General features: G+C 49.5%; 2 protein-coding genes across 2 annotated transcripts; one reads left to right on the top strand and one right to left on the bottom strand.

Moving 5' to 3' along the window:
- Nucleotides 1-12686: 12686 nt before the first annotated feature.
- Nucleotides 12687-18981, bottom strand: LOC120905512. Its single transcript, XM_040316359.1, has 4 exons — nucleotides 17034-18981; nucleotides 14139-14610; nucleotides 13654-13943; nucleotides 12687-13585 (listed from the first exon to the last, which is right to left on the bottom strand). Exons 1-4 carry the CDS (start codon nucleotides 18979-18981, stop codon nucleotides 12687-12689), a joined length of 3609 nt encoding a protein of 1202 aa, XP_040172293.1.
- Nucleotides 18982-21696: 2715 nt separating this feature from the next.
- Nucleotides 21697-23637, top strand: LOC120905510. Its single transcript, XM_040316356.1, has one exon. It carries the CDS (start codon nucleotides 21697-21699, stop codon nucleotides 23635-23637), a length of 1941 nt encoding a protein of 646 aa, XP_040172290.1.
- Nucleotides 23638-25783: the final 2146 nt, after the last annotated feature.

The following is a 25783-nucleotide window of genomic DNA, read 5'->3' as shown; positions in this document are numbered from 1 at the left end:
ACACACACACACACATACACAATGAAAACAATTGTAAGATAAACTTTGAAACCGTCACAGTAAACGATGGTGTCCCAGCCTTCGCGTTAAGAACGTATTTAAAGCAAAAACAAAACAAAAATAACAAAAACGCCCCCACAGTAACGTTGATCCAAAGAAATGAACATTGAGGAAAGAGTTGAAAAGAGAAAAAAAACCATGCAAAAGTTTTTTTTTGCATAAGACAGTGAGAGAGCGAGGCAGTAAGCAGGAAAAAACATAGTTATAGAAAAGGACCGCGTGCTTTACATTGAATCACTCGGGTGTGTTTTTGTAGACCCCAGGGAGCGCCTGGAAGAGAGCGGTGGGCCCTGGACGCTGGTTCACAGTTGTTGTCATTATCGACGCTCTTCAGTTGCGGTTCTCTCGTGTGTACAAACGCACACCTGTGTGTGAGAGTGTACAAGCCTCGCGTACGTTGCCTACGGGGGTTGTGAGCAAAGAAAAAAGCAAGTGATCTATAACTATACAGTTAAGTTATTTTTCTTATACCTTTTCCCATAATGTAAATAAAAATTAACAACACCAAAACGGTCTGAACATCCGAGATCGCTATACCAACGTATACCAACGACTGAACAGGAAAAGAAATATTGAGAACATTTGCTTGTAGATTAGTTTTAACCCTTTTTGATGTAGATGTGTGCTGCTCTAGGCAAGTAATACGGATTCGATGTAACACTTTGAGTTGGATTTTCCAGCTATTGCCTATATTCTCATTCCTTTTTGAGCGGAATGTTTTTTTTTCTCTCCATTTTTACGCACAACTTTACCTTACTTCTTGACGGCCTGTCCGGCCTGGGTCTTCTTCGTTCCTTCTTCTCCTCCACTTCTTCTAGTACAGTCCGTGGTGGCCGGGACGGTCTAGGTTGTCGTAGTTCCGGACAAAAACGTGCTGCGACTTGTCGCCCCCGAAGTTCGTGCGGAAACCCACAACACACCACGCGTCCAGGTTTTGCATTTGTACATTACGGCGAGCTTCTCATAGAGCGACGGGTTCGAATCGTTACATAATTCATCTAGGGATCATCGTACTTTATTTGCAGACCAAACCTCCAAATTATGAGCACATTGCTGTCAACGTTCCATTTCTATCGCTCGTTTAAGTTACTCATTGCCGTTAGCGAATCTCGACCTACCTACGCATTGTGCGGTTTGCTTTCCTGATCATGTCATGCTAAACAGATTTCTTGTAGCTATGAAATAGCGAGCCCTTGTTGGCCTACTTGTGAAGTAGCCGAAACCGGTGACTTAAGGTGTACACTGGCGTTAAGCTGTTTCCATTTTTCTCTCACTGATTTTACAACACCAGCAGCAGACTTCTGCATGCTTCTAACAAACAGGGATGTTTATAATTTAAAAGTGTATCATTTTGTTCTCCGAGCCACGATTTCCTTTATCGCCTGCTCGGTTCTTTGCATCTGAAGCAGCTAGCGCGTCGGACTTGCAAGGAATCAAAGATTTGGGGAAACCTACGCAGTTGGAAGAGAGGGGATGTTATCCTCCGAAATCTAGGGACTCATCTGTTCTATTTCTGGATGTAAGATCGATGTTCATCCTTGGAACTTCTGAGTTGGAATATTGTTTTCAATAATACGCACCAAATTTTCACTCCAAAACATTTGCCTACTATGTTCACCATTGGGCCCTCAAGATTACTCGGATTTGTTAGCAATTTCATGGTTTACCGTAGAATGGTTGGTTTTATTGTTAAAAAAAGGATGAAGTGGAAGGAAATTAATTATTCGCTTGTGCAATACTCACTCTCAGTAGTAGTAGAGATGTTTATATAGGAAATGATCACTCTCATTATTCTATTGCTTGCTTGTCTTCAAATATGTTGCAGCTCTTCTATTACAGATACGTACGTAGACCATAGCTTTTAACATGCCTATGTGTCCTCTGATACACATTGGAGTAATACCTACCTCCATGTATTTGACGTAAAACGGGGCGAACCTTTCTGGGTGTCAAATTGTCTTGTTTCCATCCCGCGTCTCTGTTCATTTGGCTACTCAACTGAACGATCAACGAGATTTGGGGTGTAGTTCATGTTCGATGCTGTTACTGTTCATAGTCTCCGAGTGAAATGCTGGTACAGGCGCAATTATTGCTTCCTGTGCCGTCTCCAGATCTGCTGTTTTCCCGTTGGAGCCTTAACAGGTCAACAACAATATTTGAGGAATTGTTGGTTTTGTTATCTAGTTGTCTAGTTGATAACACGTTCTTTCCTGTAGTTGGTTGATGTGGCTTCCAATGAGTTATCATGCCCCAATATCCGCTTCTATGACAACAATACCAGCTGCCCAACTCCAGTCGTTACTTGAGTACACTTTTTCATCCTTTGTTTTCTCATGCTTCATCCTGTTATCTTACCGGAATATCAACTGATTGTTTTTTTATATGTTCAAATGAGATATCAAATAATGGATGCACTTATCAATGTCTATTCGTGTTGAAACATTCCCCAAATCTTTCATTGGTTGCTAAATGCACCCCATATAATTACAGAACCGCCTCCAAAACTGCCGCCACACTGTTGTTTTGCTTAAATTTAATCATAGTTCTCGCTTGATTCTCAGACATCCTTCGAAGCTGCTCTAATTATTCTTCGTTTAGCTCCTACGGATAGTTTTTCTGGACGCCTCGGAGACTTCCTAAAGCCATAAGCACATGGATCATTGAGTTGATTGTTAATAACTTTCGCAGATCTTCCGAAAAGTTTATCTTAATTGTTTTTTTTTAATTAAGATTAAGACATGATGTTGCTCCTGTGGTTTCAACAGGTTCAACACTGTTTTCATTGTTCTTCCTATCATACACTTTGCTGGCGATGGCGGGACAACTTGAAGGAAAAACTGTAGAGAGCGCACTATCTTGCTCATTTGTTGATTTTCATCAATTCTTTCTTTTTAAAAGTATCCTCCAATCTTTCTGCTTCCTCTGGCTATTTTATTGTGGATGATATGGGGCGAATTTCAAGTGATTAGTTCCTTCTTTCTTACAAAAAGTATTTAATAACGTGGATGCAACAATGGCTACCATTATCCGAAACAGTTGTCCGTGTCCTCGAATGAAATATTCCGTTTTGGTAGAAGCGAATTAAACATATTCATCGTAGACAGTGCACTAAGTTTTCTTAGCAAAACAGTCTCACTTTGGCAGCATCTGCATCACCCAAGAAACTGCCTTCGTATTTAGAATCACAACGAACGGTCTGTTCAATCTTAGTATTCTTCCTGCTGCGTACATTGAACACGAACACGACATCTCCCGGTTGTGGTTTTGTACATGACGGCGAGCTTCTCGCAGATCTCCTGCTTCTCCTGAGTACGAACAGTTGCAGTACTCATCTTGGGATCGCTCTTAAAACCAACGATCGAAAGTGTACCCATTTTAACTATTTGGGAATCCACCATGAAAGCATCTCCTTTGCTTTGTCCTTTCCACCTGGATACTTGCCGCTTCCAAAAACGCCACGCTGTCCATTTTTGGCGCATCGCTGAGCCCTTGGAGATTGGGCGTCTCATCTCAGTATCTCGAACTATTCTTACGCAGCCTATCTCTCACTGCGCTTCTCTGCCTTCCAATCATTTCTATCTGTTTTCGCATCGCTTTTTAGACTGTCCTTGGCTGTATTTTAGGCAACTGCTCTCCCAAAGTTCAGACTGCAGAATTTTTATTATGCAGCACCTGTGGAAGGTTGAAATACACACTCTCCTTGTTATTTCACAACTTCATTGAAAACCAAAAAAATACCCTCTATTTTAAAAATGCAAAACAACGACCTTTATTGTTAAGAAGACACTACCGACAACGCAACCAATAACGTAAAACGAGTAAGAGCTAATGTTTGTTACACTCCGCTTCGCACCACACTCTCCTCTCTCCGGTCGCCAAGCTCACAGCAGACAGGACGGCGAGGAGACGATCGGCGAGGCGACCAGGGGGGCCGCCCCGCCGTTCAGCAGCGTGGCCGCCGACTGGGACACGCTCTTGGACAGGTTGTGGCGGGCGGGGCGCTGAAAGTCGGCCTGCGTCAGGGCGGCACTGTCGTGCAGCTGCTGGGACGCGTCGATCATCCGCAGCACGCTGCCGATGATTTCGTTCTGCTGGGCCGGCGGCAGCTTGGCCACCCGGTGGCCCATCGCCGTGAACAGTGGGACCGTTTCCATATTACCGTGCGTTTGTCTGTTGCTTACTTGCTCGGGGTGTGTAAGAGCGTACGCGCGGACGTGTAGTGAGTGGTTGGTCGGCTTGGGATGCGTGCCCTTTTTGTAGCGATTTTTGGGGTGTGATTTACATAGGTGTGGGGTGAAACATTTGTCCTTTTTTCGCTGTGTTTTTGAATTAAGCCAGACAGGGATAGCGCTCATATGTATATAGGGAAATCGTCTAATGGCAACGTGCTAGGGAGGTGATGCGCTGCGCACGTTTACGCCGGCCTACTGCCGGGTACTGCCGCCTCAGCTCGTGCAGGTATGGGTACGGGCCGGGGTAGTTGGGTCGTCGCCTTCGCTCGCACCACCTACCCCACAGCAGCTCCAGGGTAAAGATGGCGGTGGCAAGCAGCAGCCCGGCGGCCAGCAGCAGGTAGCTGCCGTGCAGGTGGTGCAGCTGCAGTACCTCCGCCTGGCCGCTGCCCGCCAGCGTCGGCCGCTCGAACCGCAGATCGAGATGCTGGTGGTGCCAGCGGGCGACGAAGCCGGTCGCGACGACGCGCCGTATGTACCAGTCGCAGGCGGCCGCGATCGGGCTCGACCGCTTGAAGTACATCGCGAAGTGGAACGTCAGCAGCGTCTCGTCCGACGTGCGGTAGTTGATGTCCGTCCGGTTGCGCGAGTTAAACTTCACGATCTCCTCCCGGGTGCTGGTGAAGGCGAGCCGGTCCCGGCTGCGGATGGTGCGCTCGAGCAGCGCCTGCCGGTCGGCCGACTTGATCAGCTGCACCTGGTGCGGGGCGAGCGGCCGAAGGTTCGTGCTCGACCGGTCGAACACGGTGTGGTAGATCGTTTCGGTCATCGCGAACCGGTAGCCGCCCTGGACCAGCGCCTCCAGGCTGTGGATGTCGGCGAGCGGGTTCGGCTCGGTCAGGAAGCCCACCAGCGAGCCCTTGTACGATTCGCGCAGCAGCGCGGCATGCACGATCCAGAGCAGCAGGGCGAGCCGGGCGACGGTGCGGCGTGGGACGGTGCGCCCCGGCAGCGACTCGCCGATCACGGTGCGCCAGAAGTGCAGGAGGCGGTGGCGGCGGTGGTGCAGCGCCCCGAGCGCCCCGAGCGCCCCGACCGCCAGCTCGACCGCCACCACCGTCCAGATGGCGGGCTGGAACGGTTTCAGCAGCTGCTCGAGCGGGCTGAGCGTCGCGAGCTCCTCCGGCACGGCCAGCACCAGCTCGGCCGTGTAGTAGTGGTGCGTCTGCGTGGTGGCGGCGAGCAGGGCCGGGTAGGGGAAGTAGCCGCCGACCGTCATGTGGACGGTGCCGTTCAGCAGCAGCCCGAGCGCCCCGTTCGCCGTGCCGTTCGGGTAGATGCGGCCCCAGGTTCGCCCGTCCGCCGGCTGCACGATCGCGACGCGAAAGTTGAGGTGCGCGGCCAGCAGCTCCACCAGATTGCCCTCGATGCCGGCCAGCTTCGGGGTGAAGGGGGCGGTGGTGGCCGTTCCGTTCCGTCCCGGCGGGTGCACAAACTCCAGGAAGGGGGCCCGCTCGAACGACGCGATGCGCAGCTGGCAGCCGTGCAGGTTGCGCTCGAACCGATCGTACAGTGGCGGGGATGGGGCGTTGCAGTGGGCGAGCAGGCGGGGACGGCTGCAGCCGCAGCACCCCGGGCCGTACGGGTCGTACGCGAGCAGGTCTATTCGGGTCGTGGGGTGTCGTCGTTCCAGCGCCAGCATCACGTTGTGCAGGCGGACACTCCAGAGGAGCCGAAACGTGGCGGCCACGTGCTTCTCCGCGGTGGTCGTCGTTGTTGCGTTCGAAGGCACCAGCAGCAGCAGGAAGTAGCCGCGCTGTTCCACATTCTTCACCGCCAGCTGGGGCAGCAGGTGCCGCTCGAGCTGGAGCAGATCGTGCAGCAGGATCAGGACCAGGTTGCGCTGGTTGTAGCTGACCGTACGATCGTACGGCGCGAGGTTAAAGGTGAACGGTTGTTTGCCGGCGTTTTGGTACACCAACCGTGCCAAGAGTCGATCCAGCAGATCGTGCTCGAAATGTAGGCTCTCCTCTTCTGTCTCCCCTCCACCCAGCGTGAAGATGTTTAGCTCGTGCCGGAAGGTGTCCGCATTGGCCAGCACTATCTCACCGATACAGGAAACCCAGAGGTCGATGTGAGTGGGCCGTTCGTCCGCGATGGCACTGTCGGCCGTGTGCTGTTGCAGCGTCACTAGCAGCAGCAGCAGTAGCAGCACGACGAAAGGCAAGTGTTCGTTGCACATGGTCACGGTGAAGCAGTGAACTTGAATTCTTTCCACTGTCCGGCTTCGCTCTTACACTCATTTTGTCACACATTGGGCTGTGCACTACCGGGTTCTTCCCGAGCGGCTTTAATTATGTAGTTGATTAATATTGAAACAACGCGCTTATCGTGTCGGACGCCGGTGCATCAGCTCATGCATAATTCATCGATTATATGATGGAATGTACTTGCTTGCGTAGCTATTGTTATAGTGATGGGAGGGGGAAATGGTTCCAAGGCACCGTTCGAACAGTTCCCGGAGATAGGCTACAACCGATAGGGTAAAAACTAACCGAATCTGTCCTCTCGCCAGTGTGGAAGACAACATCCAGATGTGCAATGACCAAACTTACATCTTCCTTCTTGCTTTCAGTATTAACGGTACGCCATTCCTTTTGCAGAATTCGTTGGTTACGAACGAACTTATCAAATGTCGTCCCGATTGGATCACCCGTTCTCGAGATATGCGAGTCTTGCCACCCCAGCAAGGACTGTGTTTGACAGTTCTTTGTAAGCTGTTGAAAATCGCGTGAAAGAACCAAGCATTTACGGTAATGCTAATACAACATTTGACAGCTATTGAAAAAAGATCTCGCAAGCAGTAACAAATACTGTTGACATTGGATTTTGACTCCGACAACCCTGTAATTAAGTATGCATTTCCAATCAAGAGTCGAACGAGAAAATCCCATTGGAAACTGCGGAAGATCCTGAAGTTTAAGTACAATCACTGAAAGTAGTGAAACCCTGTGCAATATCTGGACCGAAAGTGTCTGACCATAGTTTGGGGAACACAAGTACACCGTCCACGACCTTACGGACTTTCATTTGAGGCGGGCCAGACATTAAAGTAGGTCGTTAAACAGCAGAGCAAATAAATTCCGAAGGAATTCAATCAAAGGAATTGATGAGTATTGTACCTAGATGAGTTGCAGAGTTGCATATCTTGAGAACGGGTGATCCAATCGGGACGACATTTGATAAGTGACGACTCACTTAACCAACGAATTCCACAAAATGCATGGCGTACCTTCAATACTGAAAGCAAGATGGAAGCTGTAAATTTGATCATTGCACATCTGGGTGTTGTCTTCCACACTGGTGCGAAGATAGATTCGGTTAGTTTTTACCCTATCGTTTGCTACCTATCTCTGGAAAACCGTTGGTTCGGTTCTGGTTGGTGCACTTCCGACGTGCACACCACTAGTGTGTGTAACAACATCTAGCATTGACCGTGAAGTACTCCACATCCTCAGGGGAATTAGTAGTCTTGCACACAGCGGCCAATTCGATCGAGTGTTCCTTTCGTGACGGGGATTTAATCCCGGGTTTCGGTCCTCTGGGAACTTTATTCGTAGTATTTGCCTATTGTGGGTGGATTAAAGGGGTATTTTGGCGATTTAAAAAAAACTTTCATCAGTCCCATCGTTCTTCATTGAATGGGTCGCCAAGTTAGCGAAGGTTTTGTGTAGTCTCATTGCCACTTTTAGTGTGTGAAAAAATAACATAAAAAATCGAGCGCCTTTTCGAGTTCCGGTTGATACTTTGTGGAATACAATTAGAGCCACTCATGCTTAGAATATACATATCCTTTTTTTTGCAGGACAGCATTTTGTATAATGTCCCCACTACTTATAAATAAGTCAGCCCCATTTTGGCACACTGTCCATCTCAATTGAAAATTGTCGACTTCGATCGATCAAACGTCAGATGCGGCACGGTTTGCCAAGTGCTCAATCGTTCGCCTAGTGTTCGTGCCTGGTTAGCTGGAAGAAAATTTAGACATTTATTTATTTCTTGGAAAAGTATCTGGCCTCCGTGGCCTACATATATCACATAAAAACTATGGGACCTATAACTAAACGTTCGTTATGATTTAGTGCGATATGTTCTTTTAAGCGTCGCAAACATTACTAACTGTTGTGTCTTTTTGATACGACAGGTGTTATATGTTTCGCTTTGAATTTCGGACGAAAGCTCGCAAAGATGCTAAAGAGGTCCGTTCTTGCTGGTGGTTTTATTACATCTAACTTTTATATTAAGCTTTTATAGACACCTAAGATCGGTTACGCTATACACAATTCCTAGATATACTAAACCCCTTTCAAATGCTGTCGCCGATCTTGCTCCTACGATATTCGAAACGGTCAACATCTAAAGCTTGTTGAACACACAGTGATTATTGAACACACACGAGATTACACAGTGAACAAGATCAGAAACTAAATAACCAACTTGGGTGTAATGTATTTGAAACGAGACTAACTATAATGAACATTTCCACTCATCAGTGCATGCATCATCTACTTCATTGCACACATGTTGCATTCTCAACAAAGCTTTCGTTGATAAATTAGCTTGCTGTTCAGCAGTACTAATCGGTTGTATCTTGACATTACCATCATATTATGATCTATGATAAAATGTTCAAAGCTCTCGTTGATAAGTTAGCTTGCTGTTCAGCAGAACTAATCGGTTGTATCTTGACATTACCATCATATTATGATCTTTGAAGAAATGATATTCTATATTGAAGTGCTTTATCGTTTTGGATTTAGTATTCTTCTGCATTAGACGCCCAGTCAGCATCGACGCATTCTTCAAGTTTGAAGAATCCTCGCTCGGTCTGCCCAATGAATCGCCCAATGTATGTTGCAGCAGACACAAATCTTGTCGCACACATAGCATTTGATACCTCAAACTGCCCAAGCGACTCTCTCGATACGGCGGTGAAGTATGGTTTCCTTCTCGACTCAATAAAAATCCTTTCTCCATCGGGGTCTTCGCTGGATTACATTCAGACATACCATTTTTTTCAAAAATTTTATTCCTGTCTCCTGTTACAGCTTCAGCTATACTCTACTCGCATTTCCATGAAAAACTTCGTTTGTCCACAGTCGGCCATTTCAAATTCATCAGAAAGTCGTCTCTTCAGCTACTCGATCGTTGTGTGGTAGGTTCGGCGTACACTTTGCTTACCAGAACTTTGTGTGGCTCGCGTTGCCCTAAAAATTTTGGGCTGGCGGATTGCCTATTTTGAGTATTATACCCTGTTCCCTGTGTAGACTGTCTATTTTGGGCATTCCCTTGTCTCCCGGTTTGTGTCTGTTGTGCCCTCCAATTGTCATTTGAGCGTTGTTCATTGCTTCTTGGATTATTGGGCTGTCGTTGGTTGGAACTATTATATCTGTTGTCCTGACCATTCTGCCATTTATTCGTCTTTCTCTCCTGTGAGTTTTGACTTAGTTTGTCCATGATATCAATTGCTTTGATATAGCAGCTTCTAGGCTGGGGATTGTACCTGACAAAACTAGCCCTTGATGTAGTTCCTTTTTTAGTCCTTTTCCAAAAGCTGTCATAGCGATTTTTTTGGTTTTTTTCAGAAGCTAATTCTGGATCCATTTTTTCATTGAGATATGCCCGTTCCAGTTCTTCTGCCAGTGCTTGAATTTCCTCACCAAAATCCTTCGGTGTGGTTTTTTGCTGTGTGGCATGTATGGCTGAGGCTATATCTTCTGGTGATTCGGTTTTTTTTTCAAATGAGCCTTGATTTTGTTTATTATTTCGTCGACTCTATTAACCGTTGTACCTATGATTTTTCTTCCCTTCCCCTTTAGTTTTGATCGCTAGAATAGTGCAACAGCTTGCACTATTATGCGATGATGTTGTTCATCAACTGATTCTTTTAGCATTTCTAATGCAGCTAGCATTGCATTCGATTATGTTAGTGATTAAAGTTTGAATGATATTATTGTAAAATTTAATTTCTGTCTCGTCGTATTTGTCGTAGTTTGTCCCTACTTCTTTCCTAAATACGGAGTATATTTCGTCCACCTGTAGTCTGTATGTGGTTAGAGCACACTGCCTTACTCTTCCCTGATTTTGCTGCAATGTTTTGTTGATTAATTCTAATCTTCTTACAATATCCTTCAGTTTAGTCATGTAAAATGAATTATATATTAATCAGTTAAAAAAAATATATTTTTTTTCCAAGGTGAAAAAACCTTTGAAGTAAAAAAATCTTTTCTTTCTTTCCAAATTACTTTTAGACGAAAAATATTATTATTAAATATATATACGTATATAAATATATATATATATATATATATATATATATATATATTTTTATTTCAAGGTGAAAAATCTTCAAAGTAGAAAAATATTTTCTTTCAAATTTGCTTTCAGAAGAAGAATATTATTTTTTTTTCAATGCATAATGTTATTTTATTTTCCTAATCCTCATAATGATCCAGGAAATCATTGAGTTGCCTTATCTCTTGGATTAATTCCTCTTCCGTGAGGACTACAGCTTTAGGTTTCGGCTCCCGAGGTAAGCACATTCTTCTTAGCGTCTTAGATGCGCTTCCAGTCTATCAAACACCGTTGTTCTCCAGGCGTGGTGGTAAGACTTACCGCAAGCTACTAGGTTGAGATCGTAGTCAACGTCTGAAATGAGTTCTAGACCCAATTGCGTGTCGACTACTCCCTCAATATAGCAACTGACCGCCGCTGTAAATTCTTCCAAAAGATCAAACGGTACCTCCACGCCTAGGTTGACCCGGATCCTCAGCGTTGCGTTTGTGTCCCGGATGCAACTGCAGACGTCTTCGTGTGTTGGCCGGTAGGGCTGCTTCGCCTCGAACTCCTCCTCTGGGGTTGGGTTTGTGGTTTGCTCCACGGAGTCGATGGCTTCCCACGTAAGATGCCTTGCCTCTACGATCGCTGGGTCCTCTGGCTCTGACGGTCGGTCAAAATCCTTGTTGTGTCCTCGTCGCTGATCCAACCGTCGCTCGCTTGCTCCAAAGTTATCGCAGCGTCCGAGTGTTGGATGTACATTGGATGGTGTTGGATGGCCGGTGACTTCTGATGGCCTAATGATCGTTAATCGATCTTTATATACACTTATTTTCACTGCACTTTTAGTTCTTATTATCCACTTGTTCAGAGATTGCCGTCTTGCGGGCAGCTTTAAGCAGCACATCGTTTGCATTATCATCGTATTCATTGATTCTACTGCATGGATACCTAAGAGACTGTCCCACATGTCCTTCGCGGTTGTTTTCCGGCAAATGTAGACCAACTGGTCGTGTCCTACAGCCATACCGATTATATGACACGCCTCTCCGTCTATTTCAGACCATAATCTTCTCCATGTCGGGACAGCTTCTTCTTGGACAAGGCTCCGTTTTGTACTTTAATACTTTAAAAATCTGGTCATTAAGAGATGGTTTAGAAATTACTGTATCATTTAAAAGCTTTAAAGCTCTGATGGGTTGCTTCATCCTCTAGTAAGAGCAAATGTAGGGCTAACTAATTTTATCATAACTTAACTTAACTGCACTTGACTTAACTTTACATGCTCGTCTTGGGTTCATGCCGCGTATGGATTGTATGTCCGTAGCAAGGACTGACTGTCCGGCTGCTTATGGTACTAAAAAAATACTCGAACGCTTGTATGACCATATGCATGTAAGTCATTACAGGTCAAAAAGAAGAGTCGCGAAAGCTTTAAATATTTTATTTCATTTCTTAGCAAAATGTGTTCTTCTACGCATGTCGCTATGTGAAAAGCTCAATCTGATTCTGAATAGCAATCTTTCCGTTTTTTGAATTAGTGCAATTGGAATGTTCTGTATTTGTAGTCTTATTTCCTGTTGGTTTTTTTCTGGTGTCCGTATGCATTTTTTAATGAAAAGCTTGTAAGCTGTAAGAACAGTTCGGTATTATTAGTTATTTGACCCATTGCTGAACTGCAAGTCATCTGCTAGTGATCTCGTTGGCGGTTGCAATATTCTGAAATGTAATGTTTGATTGCCTGCATTAAGTTTTTCTTTCAAACGCACTATCACAATCGCTGCAATCCGTTGCCGCTCCGTGTTTGTGGCAGTGGATGCGCATTCCTCAAACAAAAATGTCCCTAAATTGCAATGCACAAAGTGGTGGTGCAGCTTTATTGCCGCTTGCACTTTCATTGCCCTTGGGCGGAGGATGAGCATACTAATGACCCGGGGCGGGTTGGGTGTGGCTCGTTGTCCATAATCGAACGATTCTTATCGGTCTAATGCTCGTGCACTGTGTAGTAGTAGTGTTCACCTGCCCTTTGCCCTTTGTCCGTGCTTGCGTCATTCGTCATTATTGATCGCGTGACACACGATGAGAGACACACGGCCGTCCGGTTTTTTTTTTGTTCTGCTATTGCTCGCCGCTTTGGCGTTTTTTGCGTTTCCCCCCCTCCCAACGCCCAGCGACGAGCTCGATGAGAAAGGTGCCGGCGCCTAGGCCCAGCCCGACCAGCAGTATTTCGAACGGGCCGTCCATGTCGGCGAGCACGAGCTGCTGCCGGCCGCGGTACTGGTACGGGTTGGCCAGGAATCGCAGCTGGTGGTACTGGGCGGCCCACCGGTGCAGCAGCCCGGAGGCGACGAACCGCTCCAGCAGCTTGTTCAGCGGCCCGAGCAGCGCGGACGTCCGCTGCGTGTAGATGGCCAGCTTGGCGACGGTTACGCGCTCGCGCGCAACGCGCAGCAGCTGGCCGGTGCGCGTCAGATTCCGGTTCAGAAACGTGACCGTTTCGAGCGGCAGCAGCACGCAGAGCCGGGCGCCAGGCCGTTGCAGCCGGCGGACAATCGCCGTGCGGAACTGGTGCGCCGTGACGAGCTGGACGCGCCGCCCGATGTGCGGGTAAGCGTCGAAGACGAAGCTGTAGTTCCGGTACATGTACAGCTGGTAGCCGGCGTCCAGCAGGGCCGGCAGGTTGGCCGGCACGGTGTGATTGCGGTCGGACTGGAGAAACCGTATCATCGAGCCGGTGTAGGCGCTGCGCAGCACCAGCGTGCCGGCGAGCCAGCAGAGCAGCAGGGCGCGGGCGAAGCTGCCCCGGGGCGCACGGGACAGGCCGGCACCGAGCAGCACGGCGATCATGGCCGGCCAGGCGCGGTTGGGCGCGTCGTGCCCGAGCACGAAGTGCCGGACGGTGGGGGACCCGGCCCACCGGAGCCACCCGATCACGGCCAGCCCGGCCGCGAGCGAGCAGAGCAGGAACGTCCAGATCGGTTTGGCGAGCGGGCAGCGGAGCAGCAAAGTGGCGCAGCCTGCTGTGAGGCATGGTGCGCTGGGTTTTTGCAGGCGGCGAAGAGCACGGTTTCTCGGGCGGTGGTACTACTTACGTAAGCGGAGGCTCCGGTGGCCTGATCGCGCGGCCCCGCCGTGCCCCAGTCGGGCGGATCGACGTTCATCAGCTGCAGCCGAAAGTTGAGCCGCTGGCGCAGCGTCCGCAGCACCATCGCCTCGATGCCTTTCAGGTCCTCCTCCTCCTCCTGCTCGGTGCGCTCGGCATGACCCGGCCATAGGTCCGCCATCATCGCGCTCGGTATGATGAAGGGATACACGGGAAAGGTGGCCACCGCCAGCGGGCAGTGGTAAAAGTTGTCCAGCTTCGGGGGGAACGGGCTGTGCTCGCGATGCACAAAGCCGACGCCCCGTTCGTACACGTTCCACACCACGGGCAGGGCACGCTCGCAGTAGTCCTCGCCGTACGGGAAGTACGTGTAGAGCCGCACGTCATCGTCGTCATCGTCATCGTCACCGTCCGCCTGCTGCTGCTGTCGCCCGTCCCCTATCAGCACCACCACGTTCACGATGTACCGTGCCCAGAGGGTGCGCAGGATGATGCCGGCCGTTTCCAGGTGCTGGCGCTTGCTGGACGCACCGACCAGCAGCACCGTGTAGAGGCCGGAATAGTCGTACAGCTCGTCGGTAAGGCCGGCGACAACGTGATCGAACTCGGCGCAGTCCGCCACGAGCAGCAGGTTGAGCAGGCGCAGCTGCTGGTGGTGGTGGGACTGGTCGAGCCCGTCGGCCGGCGTCACCGGTGGATCCCGCTCGACCAGCACGGACAGATGGGTGGCGGTGCGTCGCAGGATCTCGTCGACTAGCGGGCCTGAAGCGCCATCCTCCCAGCGCACGTACAGCTGCTTGCTGGTGAAGGTGGTGTAGTGCTGCAGTAGGATGTCGGCTGTCGCACGTATCAGCAGCTCGGTGTGGGTGAAGGAGGCGGACTGCAACTGTCCGGTGAGTTTCGCTAGCGTTTTGTTGTTTGCGAGATTGGCTGCTGCTGCTGGAAAACGAAGCACCGAGAGCAGCAGCACCAGAAGCTGCCCGGTACACGTCCACGATAGCCGCATGGTACAGTGGTTCTGAGCGGTGTGAGCTCTTGATAGAGAGGTTCCACTGGACCAATATTACGCGCCAGCGTGTCGTGCGTTAGCGACTGCACGCGATATGCAATTCAACCGTTGACTTTGGCGTTGGTTTGAACTTTCTGAGGTGCGAAGAGTTTTGTGTCGCGTGCGCTCGTCAGCTAATTGTAGCATTCGTCGCTGTAGGATTGTTTGTTCCGTTTCGAGAACTCTCAGGGGAAGCTACATTTACTCTAGCCAAAGTTCAGGGTCCGTTTTTGTTAGCAGATTGGCTGCAATTGCCCTAATCCGTTGTCTTGCTGCGGAGGTTACGGTTAGTGTTGTTACGCCTGGTAACAATCTGTTTATTTTAGTAGCTGGTTAGACTTTCGTGTAAGTGGCTCTCGCGTATAGGGTTTTTCGTCGCATAGTTAAAAAAATATTCCTTATTCTTTCGTTGTAAATTTGCTGCTGTCCCTTTTGCAATGGCGGCTTTTTACTCGATCAGCTGATCTCCTTGATCTTGTTTGCCCTAAAGTTGACCACAGATGGACTATCTCCTAATTGGCCCTAATGTTGAAGATCTAGCTCGTATTTTCGTCCTTGTCTGTATATTACAGCGCCATCTGAGGGGTTTATTGTCACTTATTCGAGCTATTATCAAGATAGCTCGATATATGTCAACATTCGCCTGATAGATTTCGCACGAGGTCGATATCGTGCCAACAGTTAGGTTAAAATGCTTTGAAGTTTTATTTACATCCTGAAGTTTTTGGATTACTTTAACATTCTGATTATCTACTACATCATTGGGAAGATCGCTAGTAACGCTCGTCTGGTATAATTTCTTTCCTATTTTCAAAACGATTCTACCAGCTACATATTCTATATTCTATATTCTACATTCAAAATGATGATATGTCATCTTGGCCATCTTCTTCATCGGCAATTCTGAGCTGATTGGCTTGTTCCGATTTGGTTGCTGCTGCTGTTTCTGTTGTTGTCGTGTTGTCCGCTTTGCACCATTGTCATACGTCATCTTGCTCTTGATGCACTGCCGATAATGCTTGGAGAATGTGTTTCATGCAATTTGAATCGTTTTTCTACTTCTGATCTTCCGATGCTTGGTTCTTTTAAAGCTTGATACTTCCTCCTTTTTCAGTGATCAAAAATTATTCTCTTGATCTTCTTCGTCGCCGCTTTCCTCATCGCCTACTTCCATATTGGTTGTTCATAGCTGAACATCGCAACGTTGTCTTGGCTGACTTGCCTTTAGCTTTATTTCACAGTTGAACAGCACATGGGCTACTAACGCGATTCTCTGTACATTCGGGATAGTTCGGAGACGGAGTGAAACCGCAGGCATGAAAATGCTCCCAGAAGAAGCTTGTCGATTATTTCCTCCTGGCGACAAGTTCCTATTTTGGTTGGGCAGTTTTGGGCACTGTAACTTCGGACTGTAACATAAAGGCTCTAGCAAAGTGTATGAAGACCAGGTGGTCTCAAAGAATATTTGTTATGCGTTAGGATGTTGAGATTGCTTGTGATGTTTCCTTCGTCGTGAGATTTTTTCGTCGTCATTTTCATCCGGTGCTATTTGGAGCTGATTCTTTGATGCTGTGACTTGGCTGCTGCTGGCTGCTACTGCATTCTGTCTGCGATAGGTTCATCTTAATGCGTTTCGCCAGCTTACGGTTGGGGAAGAGATATTTGAAGTTGAATTTAAGTTTGATATCTTTTTGAGTGAATTGGTGAATTGTTGGGGCTTAGATCCTTCTTCTTGTTCTTCCTCTTTTTCTTCTCCATCATCATCACCATCTTCTTGTTGTGTCATTTTCTTGTGAATCAAGTTAGGTAACTCAATGTTTCGCTCATTTGGGTTTCTTTAATTAAGTGTTCTTAGTAGTTTGGGTGTGATCCGGAGCCTATTACTATATTCTATCTGCGATTGGTTGGACTTCATACGTTTCTCCAGCTTACGGTTAGGGAAGAGATATTCGAAGTTGAACTGAAATTTGACATCTTTTTGAGTAAATTGGTGAATTGTTGGGACTTAGATCCTTCTTCTTGTTCTTCCTCTTCTTCTACATCATCATCATCATTATCATCGTCTTCTTGTTCTTCTTGATCCTCTCATTCGGTTCCTTTGTCTACATTCACATCGGTAGAAGTTGTGTCGTTTTTTTGTGAATCAATTAAGGTAACTCAATGCTTCGCTCATTTGAGATTTTCTTTTATTGAGTGACACTGTTCGCAGTAGTTTGGGTGTATACCGGGGAGCTTTTTACCATTTTTGTTCTTCCTCTTTTGTGTGTAATTAAACGCGTTATGTGCGTCAAATTCTAGCAGTTGTGTCTTCATCGTCGCGTGTGCCGCGCCCAGCCAAGCTCGGCCAGAAAGAGGAGCGTCGCGGCGAGCAGCATTCCGAGCAGCAGCTGCAGTGCGCCGGCCAGTTGCTCCACGCTGACTGGTCGCGGTCCGGCCGTGGCCGTTGCCCGCTGGTCCGTCGTGGAGGAGGCGCGTGACTCCTCAAAGTGGTAGTCCCCGTACCGGGCCGACCAGTACTTGAGCAGGCCGGACGAGCCGATCCGCTCGATGTGCTGGTCGAAGCTGGCGGTCAGCATGGACCGCTTCGGGTACAGGATGGTGATCGCGTACAGGGCCATCGATTCGCGCGCAATCAGCAGCTGCCGGCCGTCCGTCCGGCCGTGCTGCGCGTTATGGTACGCCACGTGGTCCCGGGTGCACATGGCGACGTGCGGCTCGCCCGGATGGCTGCCCATCCACCGCAGCCAGGCGGCAATGCTGTCCGGCACCGGCGGGAAGTACCGGAGCCGCTGGAGCCGCTGCGGATAGGGCAGGAAGAAGCGGCGGGCCGAGCTCGCGATGTGGTACAGCGCGCCGGACCGATCGATCTCGGCGAGCGTGCGCATCGGTGGGTGGGTCGAGGCCCGCTGGAGGTACTGGAAGAGCGAACCCTGGTACAGCAGGCTCAGCAGCAGCGACACCAGCATCCACTGGGCGAGCAGCGTCCGCGGGAAGGTACCGGTCGGGGTGAAGGGCAGCGGGGAGGAGAGCAGGACGCGCACCAGGTTGAGGGCGGGCGCCTGGAGCCGCGCGTCGCCCGCCACGTAGCGCCGCACGGTCGCCCGCCGGCGGCCGTCCAGCGGCAGGAGGCGCAGGGTGGCGAGCACCCCGAACCCGACCCCGGTGCAGAACCCGACCGCCAGCCAGACCGGGGGCTGGAACGGTTGAAACAGCTTCTCGAAGGCGGTGTACGGTTTGCCGGGCGGCACCACCACCACCAGGTCGGTGGTGAAGTGCACCTTGCCCGCCTTCAGCATGGCGGACCGCTCGACCGACACGCCGAGACAGGAGAGGCCGAAGTCGACCTCCTCCGTGTAGAGCATGCGCATCAGGCCGGTGCTGTTCTCGAACGCCGCCTCGCCCCACTGCTGGGCGCGCGGTGGCACCCGCACGTCCTCCCGGAAGTTGAGCCGCGCGGACAGGCTGTGCAGCAGGTCGCCCTCGAAGCCGCCCACCGCCGGCGGGTGCGCGCCGTCCCCGCCGGCCAGGATGGTGAACGGGCGCGTCTCGAAGCTGCCCACGCGCAGCGGGCAGCCGTGGAACTGGTCGCTCTTGCGCGGATAGAAGTCGACGCCGTACAGCAGCGTATCGTTCGGCCAGGTGAACAGCAGGTGGGGCTTCGGGATGCGGCACAGACCGGGCGAGAACGGGAAGTACGTCCACAGCTGGACCGGGCCGGCCGACGCCGCCGCGGAGGAATGGTCGTCGTCGAGCGGGCGCAGCGCCACGACCACGTTCACGATCTGGCGCAACCACAGCTCGTGAAAGATGCGGTCGACGGTGGCGAGGGTGGCGGGCGCCTCGCTGAGCGCGATCAGGTAGCGTCCGGTAAAGTCGAACCGGTCGGGCGTGAGCTGGCCGAACACGGTCCGCAGCGCGTCGTAGCTCTCCGCCAGCAGCAGCGTGCGCGACCAGGGCGGATGGCGGTGCAGCAGCTGGGCCGGCGACGGCACACCCTCCAGCTGCACCACCAGCTGGCCCTGGCCGTGGCGGACGAGCAGCCTCTCGAGCAGGTCCTGCTGCAGCCAGGCCCCGCGCTGGGTGGCGCTACGCACCGTCACCAGGGTGGTGGCGAACGGTGTCCGGAAGTGGGTGTGCAGCACCACACCCACGATGTCGGCCAGGTTGACCAGCGGCTGAGTCGGGAGTGGCGGCCGGGCCCAACAGCAGCAGTGGAACCACAGGGCAGCTATTAGCAGCTGGACACGACGACGCCACCACATTGCGGGATTCGGGTTGAATGCGTCGCAGCGATTGTCGGTCGCCGGTCTTTATACGCCCATTGGGGTGGGGAGGGGACGATGTGTGGCCTCGATTAGGGTTAACAAAGGAGTACTGTTACAATGCGCGGGACAATAATGCATTGTGCAGATTAGGATGCGGCAGTTCCAGCAAATGGGAGACAAATGTACTCTCACTAGGGGGAGGCTTATCCTTGAATTGCGTAACGCATAATATGAGTATTTTGGATCCTTCGCCTTTTGCAACAAATATTAACGCTAGAATGCATCTTCCCCGGAATCTTATAATTTCTTCTTCCTCTATCTTTTTCTCATATCATCTATGATGTTATGTTTTTTGAATGTTCATTGGTTTGCCAACATTATTTGCCTGGAGTTGCACAACAACGACTCGTTGAAAGTTGGAATAATCTTATAACCATTGTTCAAAGCTTTTAGAACTTGTAACAACTCCTCAAAAAAGCTTCACTGCATTTTATTGCTTTTTAAATACCACTGATTAACTTATTGGCATTTTCTTATTTGAAAACACACACGTTCGATGGAATGTATACTTAGAATGCTAAAAACATTGAAACGCGTGATCTTTTCGTCGATCGAAGCGGAATATGTCGCCTTTAATAAGCTCCTTAACTCCTCCATAAGCTTCAGCTATTGAGTTCCATCTTTGAATTGAAGTTCAGCATCGGAATTTAACTTCCGACAACGGTTCTGTCATTGCTAGTGGGGCATTACTAAACCTGAATAACGTTGTTGCTTACCAGCTTCCGAATTCAATTGAACTGAGTGAATATATTTTTTTCAACGACTTCCTCCTTCAAGCTCCTAGCAGCGCCACGCAGCTCTGGTTATCTTCACGGATAACAGTTTGTTCAGTGATCTTCTCACCAACATCTTTCATAAGTTTGTGTTGTCAGCTCCGCAAAGGCGATATATTCCTCTTCGGTCGACGAAAAGATCACGCGCTGCTGTTTCCGAGCAATCCCCGGAAAATGTCCACCCTTTGAATGGAAGATGTATCCCGAGTTCGATCTTCGGGTTTGATGGTCTCCGGTATACACCTCTACAAAGTTTCTGCTACATTTCTGCAGTCGAATTTCGAGATATCGCAGTGTTCGCTGTGCCTCTGTCCAGTCAGCTTGGCAAGGATTTGTCCTTCCGGACCATTAGTTCCTCCTTCGATGTAGAATATCTTCAGGAATAATACTTCGGTAGGCGTCGTCGTTTTCTAATGATTGTGCTTGATTGTATCCCACGTACCTTTCCTATCGTTTTGCAGCCACAGATTAAAGGGTGTGCTGGCAGTCATCCACAAGAAGAGCGATCGTAGTTCTGGCCTTGGAGTATCCTTTTCCTAGAAGAATTGATTAGTTCAAGGGCGGCCGTTGACACGTATTTTCGCAGGATTGTATGAACTAACTAATATGGTGTTTTTCGAGATCAAACTTTCTGTCATCCATTTCAGACTACGCTACTTGAAAGCCTCTAGAGTAGTACCACTAGGCTCTGCAGGTGGTAATTACTAACGTACTTTTAAAACATACATCTGCACATATAGGGTACTCGTGTTAAAGAAATACTTGGGAAAAATCAATCATTTACGTCATTTTTGTTTGTAGAAAGAGAAGTTTACTATGCTGTTCATTGAAACTATTCGAAATATCCGCCCTGTGCATAATTATGGTCTTGATCCGGCTCCGGAACCTGGAGAAAGCCTTGACAAACGTGTTATTAGGAAGGGGAGCAAAAACGCCATTAATTTTCACCACTAGTGCCGCTTTGGTGTACAATCTATTAGAGTCACGTTCAACTGAGGCTCAAACAAAATGATCCAGACGATTAAGATCGTAAACGTTGGCAGGGTGTGGAATCCTGCTGGAACACATAAGGGGTCTCCCATTGACCACTCTGGTGATGCAAGTCTTCACTCTTGTTTTTAGTATCTTGATGTAGCGATCGAAATTGAGCCGGAGACTTTGTTCAAAGAAGTACGGTGTCCCTTTCTGACGATGCTGTCCGAAGAGCAATAGGCCAGCTTGTAACAGTTGTACTGAACGTTTAATTTCTGCTCCTGTCAAACTGTTTTCTCGTCCGAAAAGAATCAAATCATTCCAGGATCCGCCAGATGCTTCAGCATATTCAGGAGTTTCTGCAAGTTCTTCAGGATGCCGTTTTGGGTGGGTTTAATATTGTTGCATGCAATGTAATTGAATTTCTACAACCAATGCGTGTTTAGATTGTAATGCTTCAATTCTGTCTGCTCGGATTCCCTCATTTATCGAATAGCTTAGTGATATGATCGATTACTTGGGAATTTAACTTAGACAAAATAGTTTGATGTTAGTTTTATTTGAAGTCAACTTAGGAATGAAGCGAGCTGCTTTTACACCCAACTCCAAGGTTGCTATGATTTACCTTCCATTATCCTGTGGCAAAAGGAACTGGTCTCCAACATTTTTCTCTCCTTAAGGTTTCATCATCCAATATGGCTTGAATCGGGCTGGAAGTTGTATTCTTCGTCACAGTCTCCCTATGTTGGATGTAGTTCTGTTGGTCCATTGTCGCGAATTTGTATTTCTGTTTTGTTGAGTTTTTGGATCATCGTTCGTAATTTCTGGATGAACCCTTGAGCGGTGCGTAACACCTTCATCCTTTCTGCATCTTGCACGTTTGCTGCAGCACTCAGTCTGCGAAGCGATGGCGCCCTTACCGGTATGGTGGACGAGTCGGTTGATGTGCTGCTGGCTGCTTTGGACAACAACGGCCGCTCGAGCGCAGATTCCACCCCAGCCGGACGCGGATCAGCAGCTGCTGCCGCACATCGTTACCCACTTGCTGCAGCGCTACCTGCGTCATCCCTTTCAACCGGTCCAGTTCTTTCTAGCCGCTAACACAGCGCCACATCTTCTAGCACAGCGCGATTTGCTCTCCCAGGTGCTGAGGCACACCAGCGGGCAGGCTGCAGTGACGTTCGGCAGCACCACCAGCAACCCAGTCGGCTTACGGGCAGCGGTACAGCAGCAGCGCTCTCGCGCCATCCTGTTCGGCGAAGACTTCGTTGCGTTCGAGCGACTGGTGGCGAACTTCAGCACCACCGTCAACGACTACTCCGGGCGCTACCTGTGCGTCCTAACCGGTGCGTCCGGCAGTGTCCACCAGCTCGAAACCAAACATCTGCCCCGACTGTTCGGCGCACTCTGGACGCGGCACATCGTGCACGTGAACGTGCTGATCGCGGCCGCCAACGGTACGGTTCGCGCCTACACCTACCAACCGTACACGCCGGGACGGTGCGGCAAACCTGCGGTCAAGCTGGCGGCCGTCTTTGCGCCCGGCAGCTCGGTCGACGCTCAGCCGCATCTCTACCCGCGGCTGACCACGTTCTGCAACTGCACGCTGCAGGTCGGCTCGTTCGAGGCGAAACCGTACACGCTGCTGCGGCCCAAGGTGGACGGCTACACCGAGCTGGGCGGGTTCGAGGGCGACCTGCTGCATCTGCTCGCCAGCCGGCTGCAGTTCCGCGTGAACGTGACCGAATCGCCGCACCAGGTGCAGTGGGGCGTGATCGGGGCGCCCGGCAACAGCACCGGCACGATGCAGCTGGTGCAGGACGAGCTGGTCGATCTGGTCATCGCCTGCATGGCGCTGGACGTGACGCGCGGCCTGTACCTGAAGGCGGGCTGGGCGCACTACACCTCGCGCATCCTGTTCGCGGTGCCGCAGGGCCGGCCGTACACCGCGTTCGAGAAGCTGTTCCGCCCGTTCGGCACGGCCATCTGGGCGGCGCTCGCCGGCACGCTGCTCGGTGTGGCCGGCGTGGTCGGCGGGCTGAGCTGCGGGCGGCGTGCCCGCAGCTGGCGCCGGTTCGTGTACGGGCCGGCGGTACGCATGCCGCTGCTCGGCGCGCTCTATCTGCTCTGGGGCGGCTCGGTCGTCGCCGTGCCGGGGCGCAACTTTGCCCGCTCGCTGCTGGCGCTCTGGCTCGGCTTCACGTTCGTGGTGCGCACGCTGTACCAGGGCTCGCTGTACCTGTACCTGCAGCGCAGTGCCACCTTTCCGCCGCTCGCCACGATCGAGCAGGTGCACCGCTCCACCCTGCACTACCACATGGTGAACATCGCGATGCGGTTCTTCGTCGATCGGCCGGAGATAAAGCCGCGCGTCCGCTTCATACCGCCCGGGCTGGACACGCTCGGCGAGCAGGTGGCCGGCATGGCGGCGCGCTACACCGACCGGGTCGTCGTCTGCCCGCAGGACATGGTGGCGTACAACAATCGGGCCAGCCGGGGGCGGCACCCGATACAGGTAACGCGCGAGCCGATCACGCTGTTTCCGCTCACGATCTACTATCCGAAAAAGTCCTGCCTCACGCAACCGTTCGACCGGCTGGTGCGGCACGTCGTCGAGAGCGGCCTGTTCAGCTTCTGGGTGGGCAACTACGGCGACTACGACTTTGAGGCGAACCGGCGCGAACCGGCCGGCGGCGGGGAACCGCGCAAGCTGACGCTGGCCCATCTGGTCGGTGCGTACCAGCTGCTGGCCGCAGCGCATCTCCTTGCGATCGTGATCTTTCTGCTCGAGCTCGTTTCGCGGCGTCTGGCGGCCCTTCGGCGGGTGTTGGAATTTTGCATGGATTAAGATTGGCCGATTACAAGGTATTGAGTTTTTTTTTTGTTTTATTAGTGGTGGAGGACCAGAGTAGCAAGTTAATAAATTTATTGTTTCGTTGCGTTTGTTTAGCGGTCTTCGTCTAAATGGTGGACAGTTATTCTTTTCTTCCATTTGTCCTGTTTTGAGTGGCATTAACATCATTTTGTATTCAAATTGCATCCATCAAATCAAATCTCTTTAAAATCTATAACTATCGAAAATGGATGCTATGGGACAATTTGATGATACATTGCAGAGTGAAAGAATTATAGTAAATGTATGAACTAACCTTTGCCTATTTTCGTTTTGATAATATCGATCTGGTCATCTGATCTCTTATTCTTTTAACTTCTTCGTAATTGTAGTCTTCCAGCAGCTGCATTTGACGTGGAACTCAATTACCCCCATTATTCCTATCATTCCCATTGCTTTTAAACCGATGGGGAATGGTTTGCTCTAAGATACTTCAAGTTTCTCTGGAAGTCCACGATGGTTTTTGTGCAGGATCTTTGCTTTCAAAAATCAATTTTAAAAGGACTCTCTGGAGTGTTTCCAGTTGTGGTGGAAGTTTTTCGATGGCTCGTACTCAAACGATGTCCATATTGCTACTAAGTTCTTTTACAATTTTCAATCTGTGGCTGACTTTAATCTCTACAGAATTCATTCCCGAGTTTATTTCTAAATTGCATCAACTCTCCAAACTGAGTAACTGTACCAGGAAGATTCTTTCGTTTGTTAACTTCGTTTAACTTTGTTCTTTCGTTAGGACGGGCTGCATTTCCTCGGAATAGTTTAATTTATATTCCTGACTCTAATTTATCTCGCGCCAAAGCTTAATCAACGTCCTATTGGAAAAACGTATTTATCTTTAACATATTCTAATGTTATTAAAAGCTTTTATAACTCTGTCCTATTCTCATATCATAAACCTTTAAACCCTTGCCTTATCTAGACAACGTACAACTATGAAATCTTTTACATAGAATTCATGCAAGTAATATTTTTCATACCATGATCAATTAATTGATTGCTAGTGTACTTTTCTTGCTAGAATATTATGCAGAGATTTAATGAACAGTTGACTCGTATATCTTCTAAACTTACATCCGGCATGGATTTTAGGTTTTCACCCACAAAGAAAAGTGGATTAATGTCCTTGGCATTCGCTTTCGCTGTCATGTGGCGCATTCGCGTGTCATGTGGCATTCGCGTGTAATGATGTGGCGCTTTTACCTACGAATTAGCGTCTTCACTTTTCCTTTGCCATTCCCAAAACGATTAATGTTATAGCGCCACTCGGGCCATCGATCTACTACCACCGCCGTTCTCGATCCTCCACACATCTCCACCACACACACACACACACACACACACACACACACACACATGCTGATGCTGGTTTTCACCCACAAATAAAAGTGGAATAATGTCTTCTTGGCATTCGCTTTCGATGTCACTATCTTTACCACCGTTCGAGCAAACATGGTGATCGCTCTTCAGCACTAGCGTGTCTGGTGTTGGCCGCTGATGCATCTGTTTGGTGGGCAATCCTTTCGGGGAAAACTCTTTTCCAGCAGTTTGCTTCTGATACAACACACCAACTCTTTAACTTGCAGCCGTTTAGTATATGATAAACTTATGTTTGGCTAATAATCCTTGATTTAGGGTGTTCGTGTTGCCCTCGTTTTTCTGATTACATTCTGATCGCGTTTCAGGTATCCGCACCTACATTTCGGACGTTCGTCGTAAATGTTTTTATCAACTTAGACTAGTAACATGTTTTTTTCTTGTGCTGAATCTGTCCAACACCAAATAGTCATCGTTGGGGACTGCTCTTTAGATTGCCGGTGTCAGTCGCCGTTCAATAGCCGCTAGATTGGAAGTTTTAACGTTTTGTAAACCGTTTTTGTTGAAATGTGTTGACTCACCCTTGTCAGTACAGTATAATTTTCTGTCATCAATCAATGTTGCTGTGGATGGTGTTTTAGTAAACTAAAATCTCCAACGTTTTGTATGCACTCTTCGCCTGGTAAAGCTTGGATAGTATTTAACGAACCCCTGTTCTCTGCACACGGTGCATTTGAGTTCGACGCGTCTCTATCTCTGCGTCCACACCGGTGCGACACAAATCTTC

This window comes from Anopheles arabiensis, chromosome X (genome assembly GCF_016920715.1).
Source record: "Anopheles arabiensis isolate DONGOLA chromosome X, AaraD3, whole genome shotgun sequence".
NCBI classification, from domain to species: Eukaryota; Metazoa; Arthropoda; class Insecta; order Diptera; family Culicidae; genus Anopheles; species Anopheles arabiensis.
This window is presented reverse-complemented; position numbering and strand designations above follow the sequence as displayed.

What these genes read in the sequence shown, in the direction of transcription:
- LOC120905512 (XM_040316359.1), bottom strand. Translation starts at nt 18,981, where the DNA reads ATGTGGTGGCGTCGTCGTGTCCAGCTGCTAATAGCTGCCCTGTGGTTC. An exon ending in CTGGGCGCGGCACACGCGAC is followed by an intron (nt 14,611 to 17,033) that starts GATGAAGACACA and finishes TTCGTTTTCCAG; the next exon opens with CAGCAGCAGCCAATCTCGCA. An exon ending in AGCCTCCGCTTACGTAAGTA is followed by an intron (nt 13,586 to 13,653) that starts GTACCACCGCCC and finishes GCCTCACAGCAG; the next exon opens with GCTGCGCCACTTTGCTGCTC.
- LOC120905510 (XM_040316356.1), top strand. Translation starts at nt 21,697, where the DNA reads ATGGCGCCCTTACCGGTATGGTGGACGAGTCGGTTGATGTGCTGCTGG.